Raw genomic sequence first — 27206 nt, 5'->3', positions numbered from 1 at the left:
ACTTGTGCTTAGCATTTGCTTCTTTATGTCTCTTTGTTAATTGTCATGACTCGGTTTCATGGTACTAGTTTGTCTCTTCCGTGACATAATTTCCATCCCCTTCTCTTCATTCAATAAACAGGAATGTCCTGGACATTAAGTGGCTAGGGGTCAGTGCAGATTAACTGGAATACTTTTCACTGCAGTTAACCCTAGTGATCTACCTAGTTATAGTTCAGTGGATGTTATGCAAGCTCTTTTTCTTCCAGGTTTGCTAATTCCTTCGCTAGAGGCTGTGCCAGTGCTGATAAAAGTCTGCATTTCCCTGGTCTGCATGTAGAAATCTTTTTTTAACTTCAAATTACTTCCTAGACATCAATTTCCTTGGAAACCATTCTTTTTTATGCTATTTGACAGCTGGACAGGGTCTGGTCCTTCATCTGCATCTTTCATCTTCAGGATTATTCTTCAAAGTTACCAGCTGATGCCAAAGTTCTCCACAATATACTATAAACATCCTCTCCCTTTTCCCTGATTTTTTTTTTTTTTCTTTTTTTGGAAGGGGGAGGGAAGGAGGTGGTATGGAGAAAAAGAATATGATGTGACCCTGAAGGAACTTACAGGAGACACCAAAGAATGATCAGGATGAAAAGTTTTTCTGCCCTCTTTTTGGCAGCCTGGGCACTAACAGAACAAATCCTAGGTAATACAGAGTGTTGGTAATGCACTGGGGAATTTAATCCAGGGTCTTGATCATGAAGAATGCAAGAAATACTGTCAGAAGATTCGGTTTTTAATCTTCTAATTTCTCCAACCTAGTTTAGTCACTGAAGGGCTGATCCAGACAGCAGTCTCTTATTGTCATGTCAGAGAATTTTAGCCCATGTTAAGAGGTGCAAACCAATTCACTGCGTGGCACTTAGAACATGATTCCTTTTGGCCAACTTGAGCCACTTAGGAGGTGAGCAGTTTAAACTAGTCTTCTAGACTCTTCCTGCAGTGCTTTTCTCTCTCTGTTAACTAGCTTAGATTTAACACCTAAGTACTAGGTGGCTGAAGTCATAAATCCCACTCTTACGTATTTACCGGACAATTTATGGTAAGAAATAAGTTTAATCTGTTAACAGTACTCTTGTGCATCCCACCTTTTCACAACTTATGCCTATGAAAACTAAATTTTGGCATGGAGCAATTGGAATCTCTCCTTCTGGAAAGGAATTTGGCAGATACTGAGAGGAGACTTGTGGCAGTACTTCCATATTTTCCTGGCGGTATTGAAGAGAAATTGTAGAGGATGGAATCTTCCATGCTGCTCTGTATAGCTGCTGCCAAGGTGCTGGTGGTAGGCATACTGCTAGATGAAGTTTAGCAAAAAATTCCTGTATTCATAGTCTCATATGAAAATATAACTTGAGAAAGATGGCCCTTTCTGACAAAGAAAACCCACAATCACTGATACAGCTGTATAAATCTGATCTGTTAACTGGAAAGCTAAATTATAAATTGAAATACTTGTGGCGTAAGTGAAAAGCAAGTTACTGTGAAAAATAGGCTGGGCACTAGAAGCTGTTAGCTGTTTTCAGCTGTTAGCTGAAACTAGTTAGCTGTTTGTAAGGTTGGGAAGAGCTGCATTTCCCTGATACTAGAATCAGTGGCACACCTATTAATAACCTGTTCCTGGCACCCAGACTGTAAACAAGAGTACATAAATGTCAGTGATCAGATTGTTGCAAATATGATGGCAGAGTCCTCTCAAAAATTAAACAGAAAATGCAAAGGTTGTACACATCTGAAACCTGCTGTCTGTGAACAGACCTAGAAAGTCTGTCAAAGTACATCAGTTTATTATTCTTTTCTATTGCATGCAAAGTAGCTGAATGTCACTGTGGAAGCTGGGAGCTTGCTGCCCCAACGCTTCCTGGGCTGTTCCCTGGAGACCTAGCATGTTCTTTAATATCCGTACCACACAGTGGATCGTAAAGAATGCAATATCAACAAATTAAACTAATAAATACCATTAAAAAGAAAAATCCATGAAGGAAGGAAGGATGTGTTTTCATACAGATTTAGTGAAAAAGATCTCAGGAATAGTTTTCTACCATGTTTTGGAAAGCTAATGGAGCATGTCCTTGTTATTAGAAAATCACTATGTGCAGGTGTGGTTTTGAATTGGTGGGTTTGTTGCAACTTTAGTGTGTTGAAAGACTGAAAAGAGTTCAGGACCTGTAGGGAATGTTCATGTGGACAGTGCTTGTTATAGCCAAAGACCAAGGTAGGTGTAAGACAACTTTTTATTCCATGAAGCACCATCTTTTTAACTGTATTCCTCCTGTTAATAAATCAAACATAATTTTTCCATTTTTTTGCTCAAGATTGTAATCAGGATCCAGCATGACATTTAGTTACCCTTTTGCCTTTTTTAAACATCAAGAAAATGCTCACTTTCATACTGAGATGCTTTCAGCATTCTGAGACTTTCTAAAATTAATGTTATGCCAGAGGTACCATCAGCCAGTTTGTTAAGGACTTTTGGGTTCAGGCAGACTAGAGCTCTTGATTTTTAAATTGTTTATGCCTGAGGAGGTAATGCTCTTACATTCTTACATGGCATACATGTACTACGTGTTTTTTTTTTTTTTTTTTCCCTTGTAAATACAGAATCTACTGTTAATGGAACAGTTTACCTTTTCAGCATTGTTATTGAGAACCTTATGATTTCTGTTTAGTAAATGGCCATGTCTTTATTCCCTCTTGTGCTATGTGCTAATTAATGTTAAGCCACATGCATTCAAATCTTGCAGGACTGAGGCAGCAGTGGTGTAATATAGCATGTCACTGATTCATCTCTTCTTTTCTCTAACACAGCCTATCCTTCCTATACAGATTTATAATCTTATAGCAGCTTTCCTCGTATCTCAAGGTTTCAGGAGCTAATTACAGAGACACATACACCAGTTGCTGGTTCACTGGATATCTGTTAATAATTTGATACTTCTAACCTGGCTGAATGACCTCAGGTTCTCTTTCTTCTCTATATTAGAGAACATCCGTTCACTTCTTTTATTTCTGTACTGTGGTTATTTTATTGCTCATCTATACCCTTGTGGTTATCTGATATATATCACTGTCATATGAGAATAAAACCATCAACCGTGACTTCTTAAAATCAGTTGAGGAAGTTTTGTGCATACACCAGCAAAGAAAAGGGTGAGGGGTTAATTAAAAATGTTGGTAGATTTGACAGATAGTGCATACAGCTGTTACGTATGTGATCAAATAGATACTGGAATTCTGCCAGCCCCTGAGGTGTACCAAAACATGAGGTATTTGATAGCAACAAGCTGTGTGACATGGAAATGAATGTTAATTCTTGACTGATGTGAAGCGGATGAGTGTTTGAAATCTGCTCTGCAGCATGCTAGCGAAAGAGCTTTAAAGTGACTGGGAATGGTTAGGCAGCCCCCGCTAGACTTTGTGACTGCAGTGTTGCAAAACCTGATTGAGTTTACATGGAAGCAGCTGAATTAGCAGAAAGAGCTTAAAAGGAGGAGACAACAACTCAGTGCATGTTAACATCTAAGCGTGTTCATTCTTAGATTGCCATAATCAAAATTCCATAAAGGAGTTCAGACAGCACAAGAGAGCTTTGATGTGACTGATTAAAGAAAAAAATGTGATCTTTTTATTATTTTTCACAAAACATGTGGAATGGGATCATTTTGAAATTAGTGGAAAGTATTGAGTGGATGATAGGATATTAACTGTTTACTTCTTCATGAGGGTAGATTCTTTAATCATTGACAATAGCAAAATAGGTTTGTGACCATACTGAGGAAAGAAAACTTTAGAGACTAATTGGTAGGAGTCTGTTTATGAGTAGAAATCACATAGCAGTAAACACTCAAACCCTGTGTTACAGATACTGTAGCAGTATCTACACTTCAGAAAAAGAACATAATGTTGCAAAAATACTTGCTACTTGGAATAGAGTTCTCAAGTTTTCTTAGAGGCATGCTTGACAACAGATAAGCTATTAAATAACGAAGGGGTTAACATGAGTTTGAATTGTGGTGGTTGAAAGGGATTAGGCTGCTGACTAGCTCCAAAAGCATCGTGTCATGAGGAGTGCCCCATCCTCTCCTTCCCCACCCCCAGGCCTGCCTCTCCCTCCCAAAATAAATCTGTGAATGATGGAAACAAGGAATTTAAATAGAAGACTTGGAAATAAGGTTATTTCCAGCAGTACCCATTTCTGGAGAAAATGGCACCATGAGAAACACAGAACGGTCTTATATAGAAGCTTAAGAGAGTATTTTATGCAACTGGCTAAACTTCCAAGCAGAAAAATGTAATGTGCTTAGCACTATTAAGTTGCAGAATATTTAATGACAGTATACATATGATTGTGTGAAAACATAATATAGCATACAATCAGAAAACCCATGTGGCAGCTTCAGTGCCTGACTTTATTACTGCGAAAAAGACAGAAACTTCTAACTTTTGTCAGTGTAGCTGATGCCATTATTTCTTAACCTTGATATTTACTTATATGTAGCCAATTCAGGAAGCCACATTAAATTCCTAGCAGTGTTAGTCTACTTGAAATAAACAGGAAAGATTTCCTTTTATTAGCTGTTATTCCAGTTTATTTGCAATATGGAATAACTCCCATCCAAATGCATCTGGGTAAATATAAATTTTCATAAATTAAATGACACTCACACTGAAAAAGTTGAGGGCAAAATTTATTCTCACTTAATTCAGATGAGGCTTTCTCTACTTCCCTAATTTTCTCAGGTGCAGTGATAGGACAGTGGTTAAGATGTTTGTGAACATGCATATGGGATTTTTTGGGGTGAGGTGGGGAGGTGGTGGTTTGTTTATTTTCAGAGCTGCTAGTAGACTGAGTTTGGGTGAAGAATGGAAAGTGATGGTTCAGCTGTGAGTTACAGCTGTGAAGATTCTGGGATCCTTTTAAATTAAGTTGATACTACCTATACTGTCCAACTCTTAGCCCAAAGAAAGGAGGAAAGGAACATCCTTGACGTTGTCCCCTGTTTACCCCAGCTGAGTAACGTTTTTGTAACATCACTGCTGCTGGTTGCACTGTGGGCTCTTTTGAGAGTGTCACTGTCATTGGGGTTCTCTGTGGGGACACAGGCCAAATTTTGAAAGGCAAATGTCAAAGTACTGTGGTTTTGTTGTTTTTAAATGTATTTAAAAACTCTGGCTAGGGAAGCCAAAAGCATGCACCTTACACGAAAATTAGAGCACACCATCTGTTTCTAGGATGCAGAAGTTACTTAACTGTCCCTGGATTTCTGATGTAACAGGGTCCCTGAATCTCTGAGTAAGTGGAAGTCCATCGCAGTCCTGACACTTCTAGTTTATTTTTATTCTTCAAAAAACCAATATGGTTATTAGGAAGAGGGGCATTTTCTCATGATTCACCAGTCCTACTGAGCAGAAAAATATCTCCAGTTTACTTTTGAGTGGCTAGGAAGTGAAGACACTCGTCCTTGGCTATATCAGTGTAACAGTTCAATCCAGAATCACTAGGATTCATTCCATCTAGGCTGCCCAGAGAGGATTCAGTCATGTTGCTAACCCATGACTGGCAGACTTGCAATGAACTTCTGCTTAGAGGTACCTTACTTTGTGTTGGGAGCCCCTACTTAGATTGGACACCTCTCCATTTAGAGAAGTGTAATCTAATTTTACTAGTAGTTTTTGTTTTCTTAACAAGCTACTTCATTGCTTGGTGCCAGAATTGCACTCACCTGCATCAAAGCTTCCAAGATGGCAAAGCAAAAAAACCCCTAAACCTAAGTCTCATTCTCTCTTCCTTTAACCTTGAAGGAAGGAAACTTCCTTGTTTGTTACTCTACAGAATATGTAGAGTGTGGGCATGGTTGAAATGATGGGAAATAATGCCGTTAATAGTTCCCTGCACGTAGATGATAATGGGATAGGACTTTTTGGAACTAGGAAGCAAGTGAAAAGGTGTTATTCAGAGCAAGTACTGTGAGTTAATGTTTCAATAATGACTTTCATTAAACGTTTGGGGTTTTGTATGCAAGATCAGAGGACTAGAGGAATAATAATAGTTTGTGTAACAACATCATACAAGAAAGAAGATTGCTGTACTCATTTAAAAATTGTTTAGGGGTTTAAAGTCAGACTGGAATGTCATGCCCTGCAACAGCTGCACCAAGACCACTGTGCTACATAGGAACCAAGGTGCAGCTTCAGATCAAAGGAAAACAGCCATCACTTTCAATCTCTTGGTAGAGGATTGATGAAAAGCAATTCTGTCTGTGTTAACCTTGTGATTTGATTTGATTAGTTGAATGCATTCATTTGATGATTTCAGAATTCGATTATTTAAGACATCACCATTAACCCATTTGATTTATTGATCCAAATTCTTTGTGACCTAGACTTCTCTGTAGTTAGATTTTAATTTAGAGAATTTAAACCAGTTTTGGCCTAGTGATATCTTGGTTTGCTCTTAATATTTCCTTACTAATTTTCAAAAAGAAAATCTATGCTGAGCACATAGAACTATGTTTTGTATGTTCTTTGTTCTTTTAAACCCAGAAGCCTTGAGGGAAAAAATGTAATTTAGCTTTGGTATTTGGAAGATATTTGGCTCTCTTTAAATTAAATCCTTTGTTCCCACATATTGCACAATACTTCAAGCGGCAGTGAAATAATACCCTGTAAGTTATGGTTTGCTCATTATAAGATCCAAAATTAACTAATAACAGGTAATTATTCACAAACTGCTAGTAGCTCATTTCAGCAAGTCTCTTGAATACATGAGTTCACATGCATAAAACCAGGTCTTTACTGTACTGTGAACTGAGTTAGGAGAAATGTCCATACAAATAGCAAAAGATAAAACATCTACACCCCAATATTTAGCTCCACTGAAATATAATAATATTGTTCAAAATGTCTCATCAAATTCACATATTCGGAGACCTGGTTGGAGGTCAAAAGATCTTATATTTCACAGGCTTCTTCAGTGAAAGTCTCTTAATCCTGAAACAGTTGTGAATGAATACAGAGTGCTGAAGAGCTAGAACAGAGGGAAAGCTACAATAATATCAAACTGTGGGTGGGAGTCAAGACTGGATTTCAGCAGAGAGGTGAAAGGCTCCTACAGATGAAGGTTTGTTCTGCAGGAAGCAGAAATATGTGAACTATCTAAACACAGCCCAGGAGGCCACCTTGACTCTTTATTGCTTGAGAATATGCAGAACACTGTTGAAAAACGTTGCTGCGTCACTGATGTTAAAGCAACCTCACAGCCTGATTTCTTCATGGCTTTGTGTCTGGTTTGGTGTTCATGCCAGACTACTTGAGCTCATGCAGTGGTGGTGTAACCTGCCAAAGCCAGGAGGAGTCAAGTGTGTGACTTACTGACAGCAGCTTCACTTGAGCAGCCAAGCATGCTGCAAAAGACAGGGGACTATAGGGCCAGTTGGGTCCCTTGGGTTATTGAGTACAGCCTGCCACAGTCCCAGGCAGCCCTGTCATGCAAATTTAGATGAGAAAGGACATCAAAACGTTCATCCCGTGCTGGGAGTGCCGGATCACAAAAAAGCAAGAGCTAACTGTGATGCTAAACTGTCAAAGCTGTGGCAATGGAGCAGAGCTGTCTTATGGGTTTTCTGACCCAGGCCAAGTGTGGGAGCCAAGGATTAAGTCTGATCTGTTTTCCATGTGCCAATTGCATCATTCCACCTGAAAAAGGTAGTTGCCTCATTAAACGATGGTTTGGTTTGAATTATATCACAAAGACTGCTGCGGTGTTTCAGGGGTATCAAAGAGAAGTGAGTACCTGAACATGTGCTCAAATGCTTGTGGGTGCAGCAAAAAATAATAGTATAAATCCTTCTCACTAACTTGATTTTTCTAAACATCTGAAATCAATTTTGGACAGCTTAAATAACAGAATCCCACATGCTAAGATTCTTCCTGTTTAATGGAATATGCTGAAAGGAAATGACTTTGCTTAATTTCTAAAATGCTGGTTTTAAATTTTCTGAGCAAATTGTCCTATGTACCAGTCCTACCAGCAAGGAAATGAAGTACTAACTGTTCAGCATGCCTGCTGCCTTCATCTTCTGAGGTAATAAAGAAACCGGAGTTATCTTTCCTTGCTCCTCTGTAACTCAGTTACTAGACTGATTTCTAAAGAAAGAGTGGAGTTAGGTTCTAACACCAATAATATTTCCCATGGATGTCTCTGCTAATGGCATAACACTGTGAAAAGGTAAGATGTGCTTTAAGGGTATTTGCTGATTCCCTTCATATGAACTGTAAGTTCAACTGGATGTTCATTGACCTGCCTCTTTCCTTCCCAATCTCAAATAACCATCTTACTGGGAATGGCAGAAGAAACGTGGGCAGAAGACATTTTTTTCAGTCTTGTCCTGTGTTGAATGCAAAACCCATCAAGACAGGTCATTGTCCACAAAGTCTTACAGACATCAACAGATTGTGACTTCCCTTGTTTTGTCTTAAGTCAGGGGCCTCTCTTGTTTCTAGTCCACCTAACGTTGGTGTGCAATTCATGAATGAAGCAGGCGTACAAAAAGCTTGTCATCATGGACTCCAGAACCTTCTTTCATGGTCATTGCTTTGTCTCCTCTGCTGATTCACAATAACAGAGCTCACAAACTAGGTGGAAGGGGACATCTTTTTAAGAAGTAGGAGGATACAGAGTTTACTCTATTTTTCATTTATTTCTTTAGCGACACCTGCTACCTTTCACTGTCTTCTGGAGAAAAAACCAAACAAACAAAAAAACCCCAACTACCAACTAATTAAGAAATAAAGCTTTTTAAGGTTTTCCTAGCTTGCTTAAGGGTTTTTGAGCTTAATACATAAGGCAATGGGTTTTCACATGCATGCATACTGGGAAAGGTAACTAAAGTGGCTGTTGAGTGTGAATAGATTGTAGAGTGACTTCAAAAACATGCTCAAGAAAAGGAAGAGAGAAAAGCAATCAATTAAAAGCATTATGGCTTCAGAAAATGTGGGCAGAACAAGGGCTGTATTTTTCTGGAGGGGGAGAAAGCTTCTTGGCCTGTCAGACATGTGATGGACATTAGTGGCAGGAATTACAGACAGTGCCCTGAAGAAAAAATCAAATTGTCTGTTGAAGAAGGGTGTAAAGTATATATCCTTTACCTTAACAAAATAACTGCGCTTCTCCAAGAGATCAAACAAGTCAAGTGGCTTTAGTGTCTTTTCCTGTTTATGGCCTAAGCCACACTTTCACAACTGGGTGTAAAATTGGGAGACATTTTCTCACATGATCTAGGGGAGTGTATCCTGTATATTCCTTCTCCTTTTGTATTCCCAGGGGATCATTTTCAATACATAGTGTTGGGCAGATTCTGAATGTCTTTGGTCACGATTTCGGTCGAGAAGAGAAATGTGATTTGCATCCAGGACCGCTGTACTTTGCAGGCAGATGGTTTTTCTTAAGGTTCCTGGTAGTGATATAATGTTTTCTTAGAACTAAAGTATCCCAGGAAAGAGCAAGTCTGTCACACTTCAGAAGTTTGTATTGCCATCAAAACTCCTCTGCTTTCTTTTTCCCTCCACACTTCTGCTGACTGTGCTATTCATATTCCTGCTTCATTTAGCAGTATCTGGGCAAGTCTCTGCCAAAGATGCTTTTTTGGGGGGCATGTACTATTTCATATAAGGAAGTGTTGCAGTCTCTGGCCCTTTGAGAAGAGCAGGTAAGTTCTTTGGAGCAGACAAAAGCACAAGGTAAAGAGAATGCGCAGTAGAAAAAGTTATTCTCTCCCCCTTGTGTGTTTACAACTTCTAGGATATGATTTTGCAATATAAAAATTTGTCTCACCTGTAAGGATAAAAGCTTTCTGGAATTTCATCCTTTGCTTATGCTCTGTCATTTCTACTTAGACTTTTGATCTGCTTTGTACCTGCCTTTGCTTATGTTATTCACAGAAGTAAGCTTTTTCCCTTGTAGATTCCACAGTCTGCCTGTCAGGCACATTGGGGCCACATGGCAGGTAGAACAGCCGGCAGGGATGTGTGGGGATTGTGCTAGGGTAGTATGAAAATGAGCAAGGAGCTCTGAAGCTGTTACCTGAACTGCTATCGAGACTTCAGTTGTAGTGACACATGTTCAAGGTTTAAGCTTCCGGCCATAAAAAATACCTTTTGGAGTTTTAAAAAATGATCAGTTAGGCTTTCCTAACTCCCAAAAAAGCATTACATTGGCACAAGAAAAGTCAGTTTTATCAGTTAGGGAAGAATTGATCACATGACTAAAATTAGTCCGGTTAACAGCACGTTTTCATGACTTTCTCTTTTGCACAAAGTGAATGTAATCACATCTCAGTCACTAGTATATGAAGGCACACACATCTGTATATTCACATGCATGCTCAGTGATACCTATAGATAAAGGCTATAGTAATGTGTGAACTGTAAGTATCAAGTATATATTCAGATAATGCCTTCTTATGTGGAAGCCCACCATAATTATAGTGTGGTATTTTTCCCTTATCAGTGGGTTTAATAAAGAGTAGTAAGTGGGGCTTCTGAATAAAATAATTCTGAGAAAGTCAGTATTCTTTGGCAAAACACAAATGCTGCTCCTCTAAAAAGGTATAGGTCTTGTACTCCTTTACGTGATTACCCCAAGATACAGCTGCAGCATTTGGCTGCTGGTGAATGAGAACCTAAAGAAGTAGCTTTGCTACAATGTAGTAGTAAGTCTTATTAAGTATACTTTACCACTAACAGTCATGTTATGTTCTGTAGTTTCCATGAGGTACCATATCTAGTCTTCTGCTTCGTAAAATAGGAATTGACAGCACAGCTTGTGACAGCTGAATACTGACTTTGGGAGCCCAGTGATGTCTTCTCAAAACAATGGGTACTGCCTAAGGTGAATAGCTTCTTTCTTCAAGTTTTTTGGTTTGGTTTGGTTTTTTTTGGTTGGTTGGTTGGTTGTTTTTTTTTTTGTTTGTTTTGGGTTTTGTTTTTTTTTTTTTTATTTTTTTTTTGTTTGGTTTTGATTTTGCTTTTTTAAAAAGACATTTTAATTTGAGTGCCATTCACTTGTGTTTGTCTCCTCTCTCTTAGCATACATGTTTATACCTCTTCTCTCCATGCACCTTCATTTGCTGTGACATTTCTTCATTGTCTCTTGTCTGAGAACGTGAGGTCTTCTGAGGTGGGATTGTGCCTTCCTCTATATGAGGCACAGCCTGGTCCTATTTATCCGTGTTATCTGTGTGGAATGTACTACTGATCAGAGCTTCTGCCCATACATGAACTGTTAATAATCAATGGAAGGGTTGAAAATAGGATGCAGTTCTTCAGGTCTTAAGGGTTTCTCTTCCTCTCCTGAATTTCATAAATGATGTTTCACACAGCTTTAAGAAACCACAGCATCATATATCTTAAAAAGAGGTGGCCAGCAGCCAGCTTTCAAATAAACACTCTCTGCTCTTTCATTAAAAGAAAACATTATCATAATATTAAATTACAAGCCAAATGGTGAAGGCATCTTTCCTTGTGTACAAACTATTATCCTTTGAAGTCATAGAGCCCAGAGTGATTTTCACATGAGGGTGACCAAGTAGGAAAAAAGTAAATAAAACAGTAACATTGGTTGTTTTTCACATTCCTCTCCTGGTTATAGAAATAGACATGTTTGGATAACAAGTTTCTCGTTACCCACATCTTTTTCTTTCCCTGAACTTTAATGCCCTTTATTCTTTATTTGCTGTCTAGGATATGTTACCTTTCTGGTATGCCTCTCCATATAGACAAAAAAGGCTAACATTGTAGCTGTACCTTTTGTGAAACATTTTGAAGTCAGATGTTCTATTCAAACCCTTGTTGATGCTGTTGTGAGAAAGAGTAGGAAGCTTGCCAGTAGATCTAGCTGAGATAAAAGAGAAATTTCATGAAAGAGCTGATAAAAGGCCAATTTTTGTCCTGGTCCTAGATAGCAATCCTGTTAGATGAAAGAGACTACTAAAAACTAATCCTACTGATTATTGTTGTTTTTCGTCTTTTTAAAACAGTGCAAATAAAGCTCCTCACTCATAGACTAGCACCTAGCACTTTGGAGAATGCAGAACTGGATGGTCAAGATGGGAAGTCAGGAAAGTGTCCTGGCAAAGCAGCCTGCAGGTCTGCCTCATCGTACATTAGCGCCAACAACTATCTTTGGACTTTATAATCACACCATTTCTTGTGCCCTGACCCCTTTCAGCTCAGCTGGGGGCTTTTTCTGCTTCTGACAGGGGTTTTCACTGGCAGCTGCTGACTGGCTGTCTCTATCACCATGTATCACAATGTATTTAGCATTCTAGATGGTGCAGAGAAACCAAAAATCTGTTTCATCCTTGAATTTACTTTGGATTTTTTGATTCTGATCTCTCTTTTAAGAATTCCAGACATTTGTTATTTATGCAAATTGTATGGTTGCTCTCCATTAAAGTTTGATATTGACTATCTCTTGGAAATTCTGATGTTTGCTTCTGCTAGCTGGATAACTGGGTGACATTTTTGGTAAAGTCTTGCTGTTTTGGTTTCCCAGCATGTTAGTGTTTTTACTGCTTCCTGGTTCATTTTTCTTTAGGTGTAAAGACATAAAGCATAGGCGGTAACAATGGCATTCTCCTCTCTGTTGTGAATCTGAATTAGTAAGTGATTAATGATACGTTGCAATAACTATCAGGTCAAATTACTTGCTATTTGTCCAGCTCAATTAGCTTGATACGTTTGAACTTCTCTTTCAAATTAACCAAAATGAGAACTATAGCCATAACTATAATAATCAAAATGCGGTTTACAGTGTTTTGCTATGTTAATACTGTGAAACTCCACTCCAGAAGAAACATTAGTGCAGTAACTTGGTAATAATAGGTACTGTTTCTGAACAGATCTATACCAGCATCAGATCAAGGACAACCAGGAGTATTGTGGTTCTAGCAAACCTCTCTCATTCTACACGCTATGCTCTGTACCTACTGCTGACTTTCTAGACGCCTTCTTCCAACAGGAGTATTTGTGTTATGTTAGAGTAAGAGATTTGAGCCTCATCCTTACCCTTTCATACTCAGATCTGTATTTTAAATCACACATTGTGCTTCTGATACCAGACTGCATTTGAATACTAATAGGACAATAACTGGGAGCTTTTCCTGCTGCACGAATTTTTGCCTACTTTACAGAGGCTCTTCATGTACCAACACAGCATTAGATGTAGCCATGTAACTGTAAGTGTCCTCATATAAATGATGGTTTAACAGCATTTTCCACAGTCTCCTAGGAAAAAAACAAATAGCTGGTACCTCTGCCTCTTCCCCCCCTTATTAACTATTTTGCTCTTCTGCTCAAGTTGTATATGGGTTGGTTATTCGTTTCTTTTTTTTTTTTTTTTTTTTTAAAGTTGTTTTTTGGGGCAGGAGTGGTTTCTTGGGTTTGATTTGTTTATTTATTTAATGATGAATTTGCAGTCCCTTTGAGTTTTCTTTTTGATAGATTTATTTAGACTTTTCCTAATCCCTTTCTGTCTTTTGTCTTTCTAAAAGGGTGGTGTAACTCCTTCTTCCCTCTTCATCTTTCATTAAAAGGAAGCTGAGAGCAGAGCCCTATTTTAAAGGCAAGGATAGTCTAACCTTCTTAATAAAGCAATCAATCAATCATTGGTAAGGATGTTGAAAGCAAAGGAGCTAGAGAAAGGTTCAGTCTTACATGTTTATTACTGATTCCATAAGGAAGATTTTGTGATTTAGAAGAGAAAATACAGTATACTTAATAGCAGGAAATCACCATGTTCTTAAAGATTGGTATGGTCAAATGAAGAGAGTACTTACTCTTTAGAAATTATGTGCATTAGACTGTCATGTTTTGACTAAACTTGAACTTTTCAGCTTAAAACATGGCATCTGGTGCTTTTCCAAAGTGGTAGTTTCATTTTTTTTCTACTATATTTGTCACTGCCACATCTTGGAAAACAACTGTATATATTGAGCTGGTTGGTTTATATATCCTCTATTTAATTTAATATCTGAGTGTTTTCTCATTGTTAAATATAGATGTGACAAATTATTTTTCTTTTTTCTTTGCTGGTCAGGCTGTTGTGCAAATGACTTTGTGTGTGTGAAGGTCACATTTGTGTGTGAGGGCCCAGTGCACAGTTGTGCATGTTCTTTTCAAGGCAAAACTGTATTGAGAAGCACTTTACATGCAGTTTGTGCACGGGGCTTTGAGTATTAACATGGAATCTGTCTGAGAGCGTGCAAGTTTTTAGGCATTTCTCTTCTGCTGCCAGTATCCTCTCAGTGTTGCAGAATTCACTGGTAGTCATGTGCTCTTCAGCAGAGAGTTGGATTTTTGTAGGTTTTAATGAAACTAGGAGATGATGTTGTTTCAGATATGAAACTGCAAAAAGATGGAGTTATCTGCCATGGGTGGATTAGTTTCAGATCCCCCAATAATCTCTTAACAGATTCATACAGAAACTGAATATTGGAGGAAAGCTTGTAGGATCTAACAGCCAAGAGTCCTGGAGAGGGAAATTAGCATTATCTGTGATAGTTCTTCCTTCTCCTTCAGGTGAACTGGGAGTGTTCGTAAGACAACATTAACCAAGTCTTTACATCACACCTGCACTTCATTTTGCTAAAAGCACTGTTCCCAACCATCACGTGTGTTGTTAGACCATGTTGTGACTCAGAGGGCTAATAGCAGAGTGGGAATGGGAACCCTGCTCCCGAGTAGTGTCTCTGCTAGACACAATGCTCTGGCATCAGAGCCTCTCTTCCTATCTGGGAAGAGTTACCAGAGAATGGTGTGTATCTAATAAAAATGCTTTTAATGATTTATGGAGCATCCTTATAGCTGACTTATGCTGCTATGCAAGGGTTAAGTTCTCAAAGGGTAATCCTTAGATGATGAAGAGCTGTTGGCAGTCATCCTTGTGTCAGAAGTAGATCAAAGAAAAAAGAAGTGCAGGAAATGTGCCTTTGTGCTTGGATGGCCTCTGTGAGCAGAGCAGCCCCTGAGGGACTCTAGGAGCAGAGCATTCCTAAGGCTATTCCTAGTAAAACAAGAGTAGAAAGGAATATTAAGTAACCTCAAAGATCAAGGGAGTTCAAGGACAGCTTGAAGTCACTTTGTGCTCTCCACTTAAGTTGTATTGTGTGAAATTAAGTAATTGAAAAGAATTTTCTTTTTTACTAAATTGTGTTCTACAGGATCAGTGCCACATTCATTGTAATAATTTAATCAAAACCTGGATCTGAAAATTATATTTCTTTCACTTTCTTGCTGGCACACAATTTCTCTTTTGCTGCAAAATGTTGCAGTGCTGTGCCATGGAAGCTGAAGGGCAGGGACACAAGGCTCCTGCCCCAGGCCACAAAATGCAGAGGCATCTTGAAGCTGGTAGCTGAACACCTCCTAGAAAGCATCTGTCTAATTATGTCTCCCATTTCTCTTTTGCCTAGTTTTATTGGTTGCTCTAGGCAGTTCACAGAGGGGTTTTCTGGCATCTTAGCGTATAAATTTTTTGGAAACTAAATTTTCTGTCTCATGGGAAACTGATTTTGGAAATCTTGTTTCATTTCTAATCATGAAGAAGACTCAAAATCTTAACGTTTTTCACAAACCAAATTGTTCCAAAGTTATGCTTTGACTTAATCAAAATGAGTCATGCAGTATGGCAAACAGTCTGTTTTGAAAGCATTAAAATATTTTCCTTTAGCTAGGTATTATACCATTTTACTGCATTAATGCTACAAAATCTGAACTCGGAGTAGTTTAGAGTAAAGACGACATGTTTCAACCTTAGCAAAATGCTATAATAGTTTCCACGTGAATATTTGGAAGATGTTATTATTTCCCATTAAGTAATGGAACTGGCATTTTCATATAAAAACATGCCATGAGAAAATAATCACTGCTCAGCATTTTACAGTCATCAGCAGAGAGTGAGGCTGTGGGTAGTCTTTTGAGGGAGCTCTTCTCTTCCGCTTTCTAACTCTCTCTCTGCATCTACAGGCTTTACATATTCCTTCACTTTCCCTTGTGACTAATTATGCCTGTCACATCTACATGTGTGAATTCACACATACAGATCTCCTTTTAAACTGCAATTGAAAAACCCTATGAGTGCTGTTCTGAAGGAATAAAACAATTATATTTCTTCCTCTAAATTTATGCACAGGAGCACAACAGTTTTGAAGTGCTGTTCCCTTGGAAGACAAAATGTATTTCCATCATGTATTCCTTCTCCGTTCTTCTTTGGAGCTGCTTGAAAACCTCTATTAAGAGTTGGACACATCCCCCTTAATTTTATTCATCTCGGAGTTATATGTTCAATGTAAGCCAGTCATCCAAGCTATGTTACCCCTGTGATGATGGTTCTTTGACAGTTTGTTTTCAAACAGGTATCTTAGGGTGAACTTTCATATCCCTTTCCTCTAATGTCAAAGCCAGCTTGAAAGGCTTGCATCCTTCCTCTCCCCGCAGCTTGTCACGCTTCTGGTTTTGACAGTGGAACTGTTTGTGTGGCCTGACTGTAAACTAGACTGAAAATATTGCAGTTAATCTAAAAAATGTAACCAATGAGGAAGGAAAATTTTCCTTAAGAATTGGACGGTGGTTTTATTGCAGAAAAATGAAAAAGCATTTTAAGGTTTGAAAAGAGAATGAAAGGTTTCAAAAAATGAAAACAAATTTTTTTTTTCACTTTTTGGTTCATTGAACACTTCTGATACTTTTTTTTTTTTTTTTTTTTCCCCTTCTGTTTTCCACCTCTGTTTTGGCCAGTTTTTAAGAACCCAAAAAGATCCATATTCCATCTGAGAAAAAGACAGTTATGTCTCTCTTAATTTATTTTAAATTTTTCTTTCTCCATTAATGTATATGGAACAAGGGAAGAAAAGATACAAGATTAAGAGTTAAGGATTTGGAATTCTGATATCTCTAACACAGATGTGATACAAGCAACAAATGTGTTTTTTACATGCCATCACCCCAGGAATGGCAAACTTTCAGATGCAAGGTTGTAGCTCAGACCAATGAAATTCTACCAAGAAGTTGATTGCCAGTGAAGCTTTATGTCACAGGGACAAATCCCTCTTATTCAGAACCAACACTGGTACAGCCTGTGTTAGCTGTCAGTATCATGTCTGTACACAGCTAGCAGAAAAGGAGTGGATGCCTCTCCTACTAGCAATCACCCCAGCCTGAACAGAGGAGAGACAGTAGGACGTAGGGGAGAATGGAGCCCCCCTGAACAGAGCATCTCAGAGGTCCTTGGAAAGCCTTCGGACGGTTGGATAGCATGTGATTGATTCCCAACAGCCTTAATAGAGGTGAGACACAATGCAAGACCTAGTCCTTATTATCCATGAGTAATAAGCAGTTGGTATTATAAAAATAGCCATGTGAGTAATGAGCAGCTGTGCTATAAAAAGAGAAATCTTTCTAAGTTAATGTGACAATATATGCACACATGAGTATGCGCGTGTATACGTTACACAATTAGTAGATTAGGAGGATGCAGTAGATGGCATATTTTTGGATTTTGAGAAGCGTTTTTGGCATTCTATTTCTCGACTGTAATTAAAATAGTCATTCAGATCTATTTCAGTAGATGTACATGTACACTGAAAACTGAATAAGAAATCATAATTAACAAGTCTCTATTCAAAGGCAGTATGCCAATTTAAGGAGGTAGTATTGAGGAGGACCCAAGAATTCCATCTCACCTCTTATCCAATAGGTGAGTTTTGTGAGAAAAATGTAGATGACATGGACAAAACTCTTTCTGGGTGAGTTCTGTCTAATAGCTGTAACACAGTGGTAGAAACCTGTCAATGTACTGTATTTTGTGCCAGCGCCTAAAGAGTCTTTGTTTTTTTGAGTGCAGTGTGGTATTTTATTAGAAACAAAGATTTGAGGCATGAAAGGATGAGTACGCACTATACAAAGCACTGGAGAGGATAAAGAGTGGTTGGACAACGTGATTCAGGAAACATCACTATCCAGGGAAGGAACTGGCCACTGAGTGACCGAATAGAGAAAGCGAGGAAATGAGAGACAAAGCTGCATTTTGTGTAACTTGGGGCAGCCAGGAAGCAGGCTTGCTGTGAGCAGTGGGAAAGAGGACTGTAGGAATCTTGTACAACTGTAAATGCCTAGTCATTCTGTATGTCATGGAAACTGCAGATGATCTTTGGCAATCCAAGTGAACAGTATAACAAGGAGTTGCTCAGTGCCTGGTCGTGAAAAGCTCTTCAGACTGATCTACTCTGGTGTTCTGTCTCTTGTGAGTGGGATACTAGGTAGGATTGCAACAGCTGAGTAGGTTCTCTGAAGTAAATAAACAAGGAACTACAAGGATAGTTCATACTGGCATAAATGTCTGGTTTTATTTTTGCAGAATATAACTTATTTTTTAGAAATCTTCTAATGGTGCCAAAGAAAAAGGACATACAAGGTGTGTTCTTAGGTGCCATTCATGTTCTGCACGTGAAACAATACAGAAAGTTAAAAAAAACCTGTAAGTATTCTGCTAGCGAGATATGTTGTATAAGACTTGGGTCTATGAAATTCATGTCTGTATTCTCTGGGGAAAAGAGACTGTGTGATTTGACTGGCCTCCAGCTCACTGGAGGGGAAGCAACCTTTTAGACTCACTAGCCAGACTTGTTTGGATGGTATTAAATTAGCAACCAAGGGAAATAGATAAGCGAGGAATAACAGTCACTTGTTTAGCATAGAGTCAAGGTGTCAAGAATAAAATTAATCAAGGCACCAAGAACTGAAAGAGGAGTTCTTTAATTGCCTACTACCAGTGTGATGAGGCTGGCTAATAAACAATTGACAATAGAATGGAATTACTAGTTTCTAAACCTAAATGCTGATGAACTGGAATTTCTCAGACTAGGAGGGAGTATTCCTGTGATTGTAATCAGAGGACAGAAGGAGATTGGGAACAGCATTGCATGGCAAAAATGTCGTTTCCTCTTTCTCCAACCGTTGAACCGAATGATCAGTTAATACTCAAAATTAATTCTGATGTGCTTGCTGATGGCTGTTAGATCCAAATCCAGCTAAAGAGCTGGATGAAATTCAAATTAGCCTGTTGTGTGTAAGGAGAGGAAAAAAGCACATGTGTCTGTCTGTCTGTGTGAAGCCTTCCATACAAGTGGCATGTTAGAGGTTTCAGTGTGCCAGCATGAGAACATCTTTGCAAATGTTGAGTAGACGACAGCATATGAATGCAAATCTTCACATCTCATGTTAGGATATTGTCTCTAGACCTATTCTCAGCAAATGAAAAATTGAGGTAAGAACTGAGCTCAGAACTAAACTCAGATGTACAAGTGGAAGTGATTGTGGCTTGAATACACACTTCTTTGAAACAGAATAAAATCTGAAGTGGTCTGACATGTACTTCAGCCTAGATATTCAAACAAATGGACTTTAGTGCCTAAATAACATCCAAAGTGCTATATCTTGGTACTTTCAGAAAAGGTAAGTCTCCTGGAGTTTAAAACAATGTCACACTAACTTAGATGAAAGAAACGTTGTGGACAGAAAAATGCAGATAATAATTAGGTTAGTTGTGTAAACAGCTAGAAAGCCATAAGCCTATAGCTGAGGGTGGGGGATATGCTGGTATAAAAAATAAGGAAAAAAGTACATTGCTCACAATAAAAGGAAACTGAAAAGTTGAAAATTTACCAATAGATGAAGAAAGCAAAAGAAATTAAGAAGAAACCAGCAGCAGTTAGGAAGTCTAAGTTTTCCAAGTGCATTAGTAGCAAAACCACCTTAGCAATGATATAAATCTGTCATAGATGTGTGGTAGGTTTGTCAATAATAGGCAAAAAGAAAAAGAGTTCAATAAACTTTTCTCTTCTAGAAAAAAAAACCAAAACCACAACAATTGATGCTTCCCTGTCACATAGAAATAATGCAATAGTTTTCATAGCAACACAAAATTGTGAAGAAAGCAGTTATTGAAATGTCTTGTTTGTACAACAGCTGGTCAAGACAGCTTGTTTAATAATTTTGAAACGACTAGCTAAGGAGCTTTAAAAGACATCCATGTTGAATTTTTCCGTAAGTGTTGGGATTCTGAAGAACTGAAAGAAAGTTAATGTTGCATTAGTATTTAAAAAGGGTAAATAGAATATGCTGGATGGCTGTATTTAATTACATTGCTGATAGATGCTCTAGTCATGTGAATAAATCTGTTGGTAATACAAAGATTGCTGCCTTGACATCAGTCTGAGTAAAAATATCAGAACACTTGATATAGGTTCAAAGAACTAGAAAAGGGTTTATAATTACACGTCATTTTAAAGGGCTTATTTGAAAAGACTTCTTGATGCAGTGTAATTATTTTTTTTTTAATGAGCTTACAAGTGTGACAAAACTCATAATGTGGATGTAGGACATTCCAACTTCAGTCACGTACTTAAAGTGATAACTCTTGATACGTACTTTACTGCATGATACAAATCACTGTGTCACATGTAGATTTAAAATAAAGGTATAGATAGGAATTACTGTTGATTAACTCTGCTTGTAAGTTTCCTCTAAGTATACATTCCAGGCTATGTGCTATTTAATAGTTTTAGCAGTAAGTCAGAAGACAACATAAAAACTGTACTAGTGATCTGCTGGTAACATAAAGATTAAGATAGGAAAAAATAAGGCAGAGTCCAACTCACTAATGCAATAAAATCAGCTATCTGAAAGGGAAATGATATAGATATGGAGGGTGGGAATTCCTATTCTGAAGGAAATAGGCCAGGGAAAGTCTTGATGTCATGGTGGATGATCAACTAAGAGGATTCTTTTTGGCCAAAATGACTGATGAGATCGTTGCACAGATAAACAGGGAGATCTCAGGAGGGAGCAGAAGGGCCATTCTGCATAGCATGGCATTAGTGTGCACTGATGCCTGCCTTTCACCAAGAACCCTGAAAAACTGGAGAAGGCTCCATGAAGATCCTGAAGTATCACCTCACATACTAAGCTTTTGCAAAACTGTGTTTTGCCAATACCTTTTGACCTTTTGCCAACTCCCTTTTGACCAATACCTGCAATTTATCTGGACTGAGTACAAAAAGGGAGATGAAGTAAGCAAGGGACATGGGGACAAACCAACTAATGAGCAAAAAATAAAAGAGTTTAATAGCAAGCAGCAGGAGATCACAGTGACAATTTCAAGGTGAAAGGTTAATAACTTAAAGCTGTAAATACTAATGAAGGAGAGAGATTATTTACTGAGCTGAAAGAGGAAGGTTTAGGAGTAATTGAACAATACTAGGATAGGTAGTAGACAAAGAGTCTTCTTTTTGTCTAGTCTGACTTCCTGACAGTCAGATCTATTAGTCTGTACATCAGTTTATCTTCTCACAGAAGCAGTGAGAAGTACTGAGTTGCTATTTTGATATTAGATGGGAAAAAAAACACTAGAAAATGCTCTAAAGGAAATTCCTTTAATGCTCTAAAAGAAGATGACTTTGACTTGGAATTAATTTCCCATCATGAGTTCTATAAGTATTTTCTGTAGTTTTCTTCTCTTCTGCAAAGTAGCACCAAGATTCAGGAAAAATTTCAGCTCTGCCGGTGTCCGGATACTTTTTTTGTAAGATACTGAAAGAAATGGAATTACCTTCTGATTGCTGGAGGCTTCAGATTTTACTGTGTTTTATTGCAGAAAAAGTGATGGATTTGTGCTATGCTGTTAAAAGATCCTGGATTTTTGCTGTGACAGTTGAGTATTGTTACACTTACTGTTTTTTTCCTGATCATTTTATGTTCCTCAATGGCAGACTTAGCTTAAATTCACTGATCTCATTTCTTTCTATCTTTTATTTCTTTTCACTTAAATCATTGCCTTTTGCCGATCAAGACAGGGAAATCATGTAGTTTATAAGCGATAGTCTTTTTTATTTGCTTAATGCTGAAATTGGTGTCATACAAGAATTACATACAAGCATGTAAGAGAGGATATGACGTGGGGCTATTGGAAGCATCTCTGGAGTTCCCAGCTTCAAAAGAAAGTGAAAAAGAATTTCTTTTAGTGACTGGGTGCACTAGATTTTCAGGTCAGTAAGAGAGGTTGAATGAGTGAGAGAGAAAAACAATTGAGATATAAAGTAAGAGTGTAGGCTGGACTGGAGTGTTACAGAACCACTGTCCAGATGTCATTCAAGGATTCATCATACTGTAAGTCCTCTTCTACTCAGCCACAGCCAGAAATTCTTTGCTATGAGGAAGCAAATGAATGAGGGCATGTTTTTGTGGGTGCATATGAACAAATTCCATGCCTATCACTGAGTCTAGGGTCTTCTGTCCAAGTGTATTTTGTTTCTCAGTGAGCTCAGTTGTAATTACTGCCTTTCCTTCCTCTCCTATGCCCAGTTCAGTAAGTGGCATCTTCCCAGAGAAGGGGAATAGGGTTGTTACCAGGCATTTGAATGAAACCTCTTGGCTTTTTGCCAGAATTGAATAGGATGTTGCTGACAGTCTGCACAGTGGATAACGTAATTAGGAGATCAAGTTTCATGCAGTGTACTTTGTGACAAAGCAGTAGTTAAGTTTTAATATATCTTAATACCAGACCAGCCAACTTTGTAGACTCTTATCTCAATGGTATAAAAAGGCTTTTGTACCTTGTTTGTCTCAGCCATCACCAATGGCAATGGATTTTTTTTTTTTTCACACTAAAGCAGTAAATTCATGTTTTAAGTAGCTTAGGCCTCTGTTCATGGTAGTCTGCCACTGGAACTTGTGTTTGCTAATGAGAAAGAAGAGAAAAGTCCCAAAGGTGTTTATATAATGGGGGAGGAGGGAGGGGAAGAGAGGAGTGCAAGTCAAATATTTTTATTAAGTTTTAGTTTTGTCAGAAGGAATGTCTGTAGCAGAACTTCTGCTATGACTGTACTATGTTTTGTGGGTCCCATGATATTCAGTCTATTTCCAAAATACACGAGCAACTTGGAGCGTGTGAGAAGGTGAGTGGGTGGAACAGTCTTTACAGAAAGCCCTGAGGGAAGTAAATACTGTAAATATTGAACCTACAGCAGTGCTTAACAAAGATCGGGAGATATAGAACTGAGCAACGTCTCAACAGACACACAACATAAATTGAGAGGAGCAGACTCAAGTTGTCAAAAGCTCTTGTTCTCTTTCCATAGCAGAATTTCTTTTAATATAGTGAAATAGAGTCGTTTGCAATATGTGATTGATTTTTAGCACAGATTTTTCTTAAGGCAAGCCTTTCATAAAGCTGGCCAAACTTTGGCCAGCTAAGTGCCACATAAGAGTTTAGGTTCTTTTTCAGGATTTCATCCCATTACTGAAGATACCTTACTTAGCAGACCGGTGTCGGTGTCTTATATACAGTGCAGAATCAGCTTTTCCAGCATTAACATCCCTACATATTTGAACACAGAAGAAGGAGAAAAATGCAGTGTTTGACAACTGGATTGTGGAGACCACAGGTCTGCCATCAGTACTGCGTGTGTCTGCTGCAGCATGATGCTGTTTTGTTCTAAAGTTATCCTTTCCTGAGAACCCCAGGAAGACTGATGGTTGTCTTTAATACTATAATAAAAGATGGAAGGATACAGCATTCTCATGATATGAAACATTTCACAGCATTTTATTCACTGAGTGATGCGCATTGTCATATATATTGAAATGAACATAATTTTAACAGTTTAAAATCAGACCAGATGTTGCTGAAAAACTGAAAGCAGTGGTAAGTTTGCAAAGGTCGAAGATATGTTCAAGTTTGGGGTTTTTTGTTTGTTTGTTTGTTTTCTTTTTATTTTTTTTCCTTCTGAATATTTTCATAATATCACTGTTCAAATTAGTTCTGCTGAGAATATCTTAGCTGTTATCAATGGTATGTATATACATCTTTATCTCAACTGCAATTCATGTGAATAGGATTCCTGTCTCCTTTGACATGCTTTCATATTTTTATATTGCTGAATTCATAACTCACATGGTTGAGGTTGAAAGCAATTCATTTTGCACCTGTTTGTCTTTGAACACCTTTTGAAAATAAATATGTTGGCTTTAGTCAATTTGTTTATGATTTCTGGAAAAGAAAAGACCAGCAACAATCTTAAATAGAGGTTAGTGCATGCTTAGTTTGGGACTTGTGTATTTTCACATGCACAGGTTAGATAAATAAAAAAAGCCATTGTTGGTATGAGTTGTCCCAAAGAGAAGTCAGAAGGTACTGAATATTTACTTGTCAGAAGTACTACAATGGATAATAATTTTGGTAAATTTGTTTTACTTTGAATAACAAAAATTTGATCCAGAAGAACACCTCCTTTTAAAACCAACTAATCTTAGCATGCTAGATCGGATATTCATATTGGTGAAGTATAACATAATTTCTACGGCCTTTTATATCTTCTAGAATATTGGTCTTTTTTTCCAGCTCAACTAACTTTACATCAGGACTCTAAGATTTGAACTGAATAAAAAGTCACAAATGTGTGTGTGTTGGTGCCATAATTATGATTAAATATCACAGTTACCAGTGAAGGTTTTTATAGATATATGACAAAGCAATCCCTGAGATAGAGCAGTGCAGGGGGATTAATAAGAAAGGTATTGGACAGAGTAGGTATTATTAGATATCAGATACAGGAAAATTACCTGATTCCTTAAAAAATCCCAGCCTTCATGCCTGGCAGTAAGAAAGAACTCTCTTCTCTGCATTTGTGCAGTGATACAAAGGTTTCATTACTATTAGTTTCAAATGGGGTTTTCCTGTGTGGTGAAGATGAGAGCACTTACTCAGGTCCTCCCAAAACATTGCTAATAAATCCGTGTCATGTATTATATAGATAGCGTGTATTTTACAGTTAAGCTTTTCTGCTAGTAATAGAATCATAGAACAGTTTGTGTAAGAAGGGGCCTTTAAAGGTCATCTGGCCCAAGCACCCTGCCATGGGCAGGGACATCTTTCACTAGATCAGGTTGCTCAAAGCCCCATTTAACCTGAATGCTTTAGAAGTGTAGTTGTTGGTAGGCAGCTAGATGTACTGTTACTGCAACATGGGCACTACTGGAATATACGGTGTCTCTTTAGACATTATATATTAGTAAAAACAGGAGTGGATAAAGAATAGTAAAGAACATGTTATTAAGTAAAATATTTTGTTATATTTCTGGGAAGTGGTAGGGCTATATTGAAACATCATTGGGACAGTACTGCACCAGTAAACTGTGATGAGAGTGAGTGTAATAAAACAGGGCTTTGTTAAATATATGTTCATGCTTAACAATATGGGAGCATAATTTTGTATAGACACATCAAACTCCCTGTTCTTTTTGTTGTTTTTTGTTTGCTTGGTTTTGTTTTTGTTTGTTTGTTTGTTTGGTTTTTTATAGTTGTTGTCTCCTGTTCTGGATCACATGAAGAAAACTCTTCACCAAATCCACTTCAGAAGCTCTCCCTCATAAAAAACAGGATGGTTTCATTGCACCAGACTTCTAAACCAGGTACCACAACTCCCATTCCTTATATCCTCCTTAATTCTACTTCAGAATCTAGGTTCAAGATAGATACTGGCAGTCACAAGGACCCTTTACCAGAAAGTTGTGCCACTGAATTTCTGACTGGAAATGGAGGAATGACTCAGAAAGGCCAGTGTAACCCTAAGGGAGACCCTTACTTCCTTATTTAAAAAGAAAATATAATTAAAAAATAAATAAAGGAAAGGAAAAGAATAATCTTCTTCAACAGCACAGTGAAATCCACCAGATTTGGGGTTGGGAATTCTTGAAATAAAAGCTAATTAGTGGAGCTGCTTTCCAGCAACTATAGAACAAACTACCTTCTTTGTTACCAAATGAAGTGTTTTTTTTCAACTGGAATTCTCTTTTTCTAGGCATTGTAGAAACTCAGTGAGCTTGACAAAATGCTTGTGAGATAGGTAGGATGAATTTGGTCTTACTGTGGTGCTAGGATAGATGAAGCAAACACTATACTTTATAAATGCCTAAGAGAAATGACCCAGTTATCAGTAGTGTGACAACTTGGAAATTGAAGTGATGCCTTTTCATTTAGAGGAATAATGGCAGAATGGTTGAGATTGGAATGGACCTCCTGAGGTTATCTAGTCCAACCCCACTGGCTCGAGTACTGCCAGCTAGAGCAGGTTGCCCATGACCGTGTCCTGATGGCTGTTGAGTATCTCCACAGATGGAGTCTGCACAGCTTCTCTGGGCAACCTGTTCCAGCCTTTTACCACTCTTATGGTAAAAAAGTGTTTTCTTGTGTTCAGATTAAATTTCCTGTTTTGTTTTGTTTTGTTTTTTAATTTGTGCCCATTGCCTCTTGTCCTGTCTGTGGACACTACTGAGAACTGTCTGGCATCTTCATTCCCTCCAACCAGGTGTTTGTACATATTGATAAAATGCCCCTGAGCCTTCTCTTCAACAGGCTGAACAGTCCCAGCTCTGTCAGCCTCTTATGAAAGATGCCTCAGTCCCAGTCATCTTTGTGGACCTATGTTGGACTTGTTCTAGTAAGTCTGTATTTTTCTTATATGGTGGAGCCCAGAACTGGGCACAGTACTCCAGTTGTGGTCTCACCAGAGCTGAGTAGGAAGGAAGGATCACATCTCTCATTCAGCTGGCAGTGCTCTTTCTAATGCAGCCCAGAAGACTGTTGGCTTTCTTTGTCACAAGGCTGCATTGCTGGTTCGTGGACAGCTTGTTGTCCACCAGGACCCCAAAGTCCTTCTCTTCAGAGCTGCTTTTCAGCCAGTCAGCCCTCAGCATGTACTGGTGCCAGGGGTTATTCCTCCCAAACTGCAGGACTTGGCATTTCCTTCTGTCGAACTCCAAAAGATTCCTATCAGCCCAACCTCCAGCCTGCCTAGGTTGCTCCAAATGGCAGCACAGCCATCTGGTGTGTCACCTGCTCCTCTCTGTTTTGTAGCCCTAGTGAACTTGCTGAGAGTGCACTCTGACACCTTGTCCAGGTCATTAATGAAGGTGCTAAACAATAATAAAAGACCCATGCATGTTAGAAAAGTCACATATATTCCTCACAAGGTGGCAAAATGACCTAGCCTTGCCAGAGAGGAGTTCTTATCAGAACATCTTACAGATGGTATCCAGTTCTTTAAAGGGTGATTCTC

The 27206-nt window shown here is 38.3% G+C and overlaps 1 protein-coding gene across 1 annotated transcript in view; it reads left to right on the top strand.

The window, feature by feature from the left end:
- The window catches only part of LTK (leukocyte receptor tyrosine kinase), a 98754-nt gene that overhangs the window by 18686 nt on the left and 52862 nt on the right, over positions 1–27206 (top strand). The window contains exon 2 of the mRNA XM_032990049.2: positions 25450–25560. Within this exon, the coding sequence (XP_032845940.2) occupies positions 25450–25560 (111 nt within the window). The remainder of the gene's footprint in view (positions 1–25449; positions 25561–27206) is intronic.

The sequence above is a fragment of the Tyto alba genome, unplaced genomic scaffold (genome assembly GCF_018691265.1).
Source record: "Tyto alba isolate M040663 unplaced genomic scaffold, T.alba_DEE_v4.0 Super-Scaffold_18, whole genome shotgun sequence".
NCBI classification, from domain to species: Eukaryota; Metazoa; Chordata; class Aves; order Strigiformes; family Tytonidae; genus Tyto; species Tyto alba.
The sequence above is the reverse complement of the archived record's forward strand: the minus strand, read 5'-3'. Positions and strand labels throughout refer to the sequence as shown.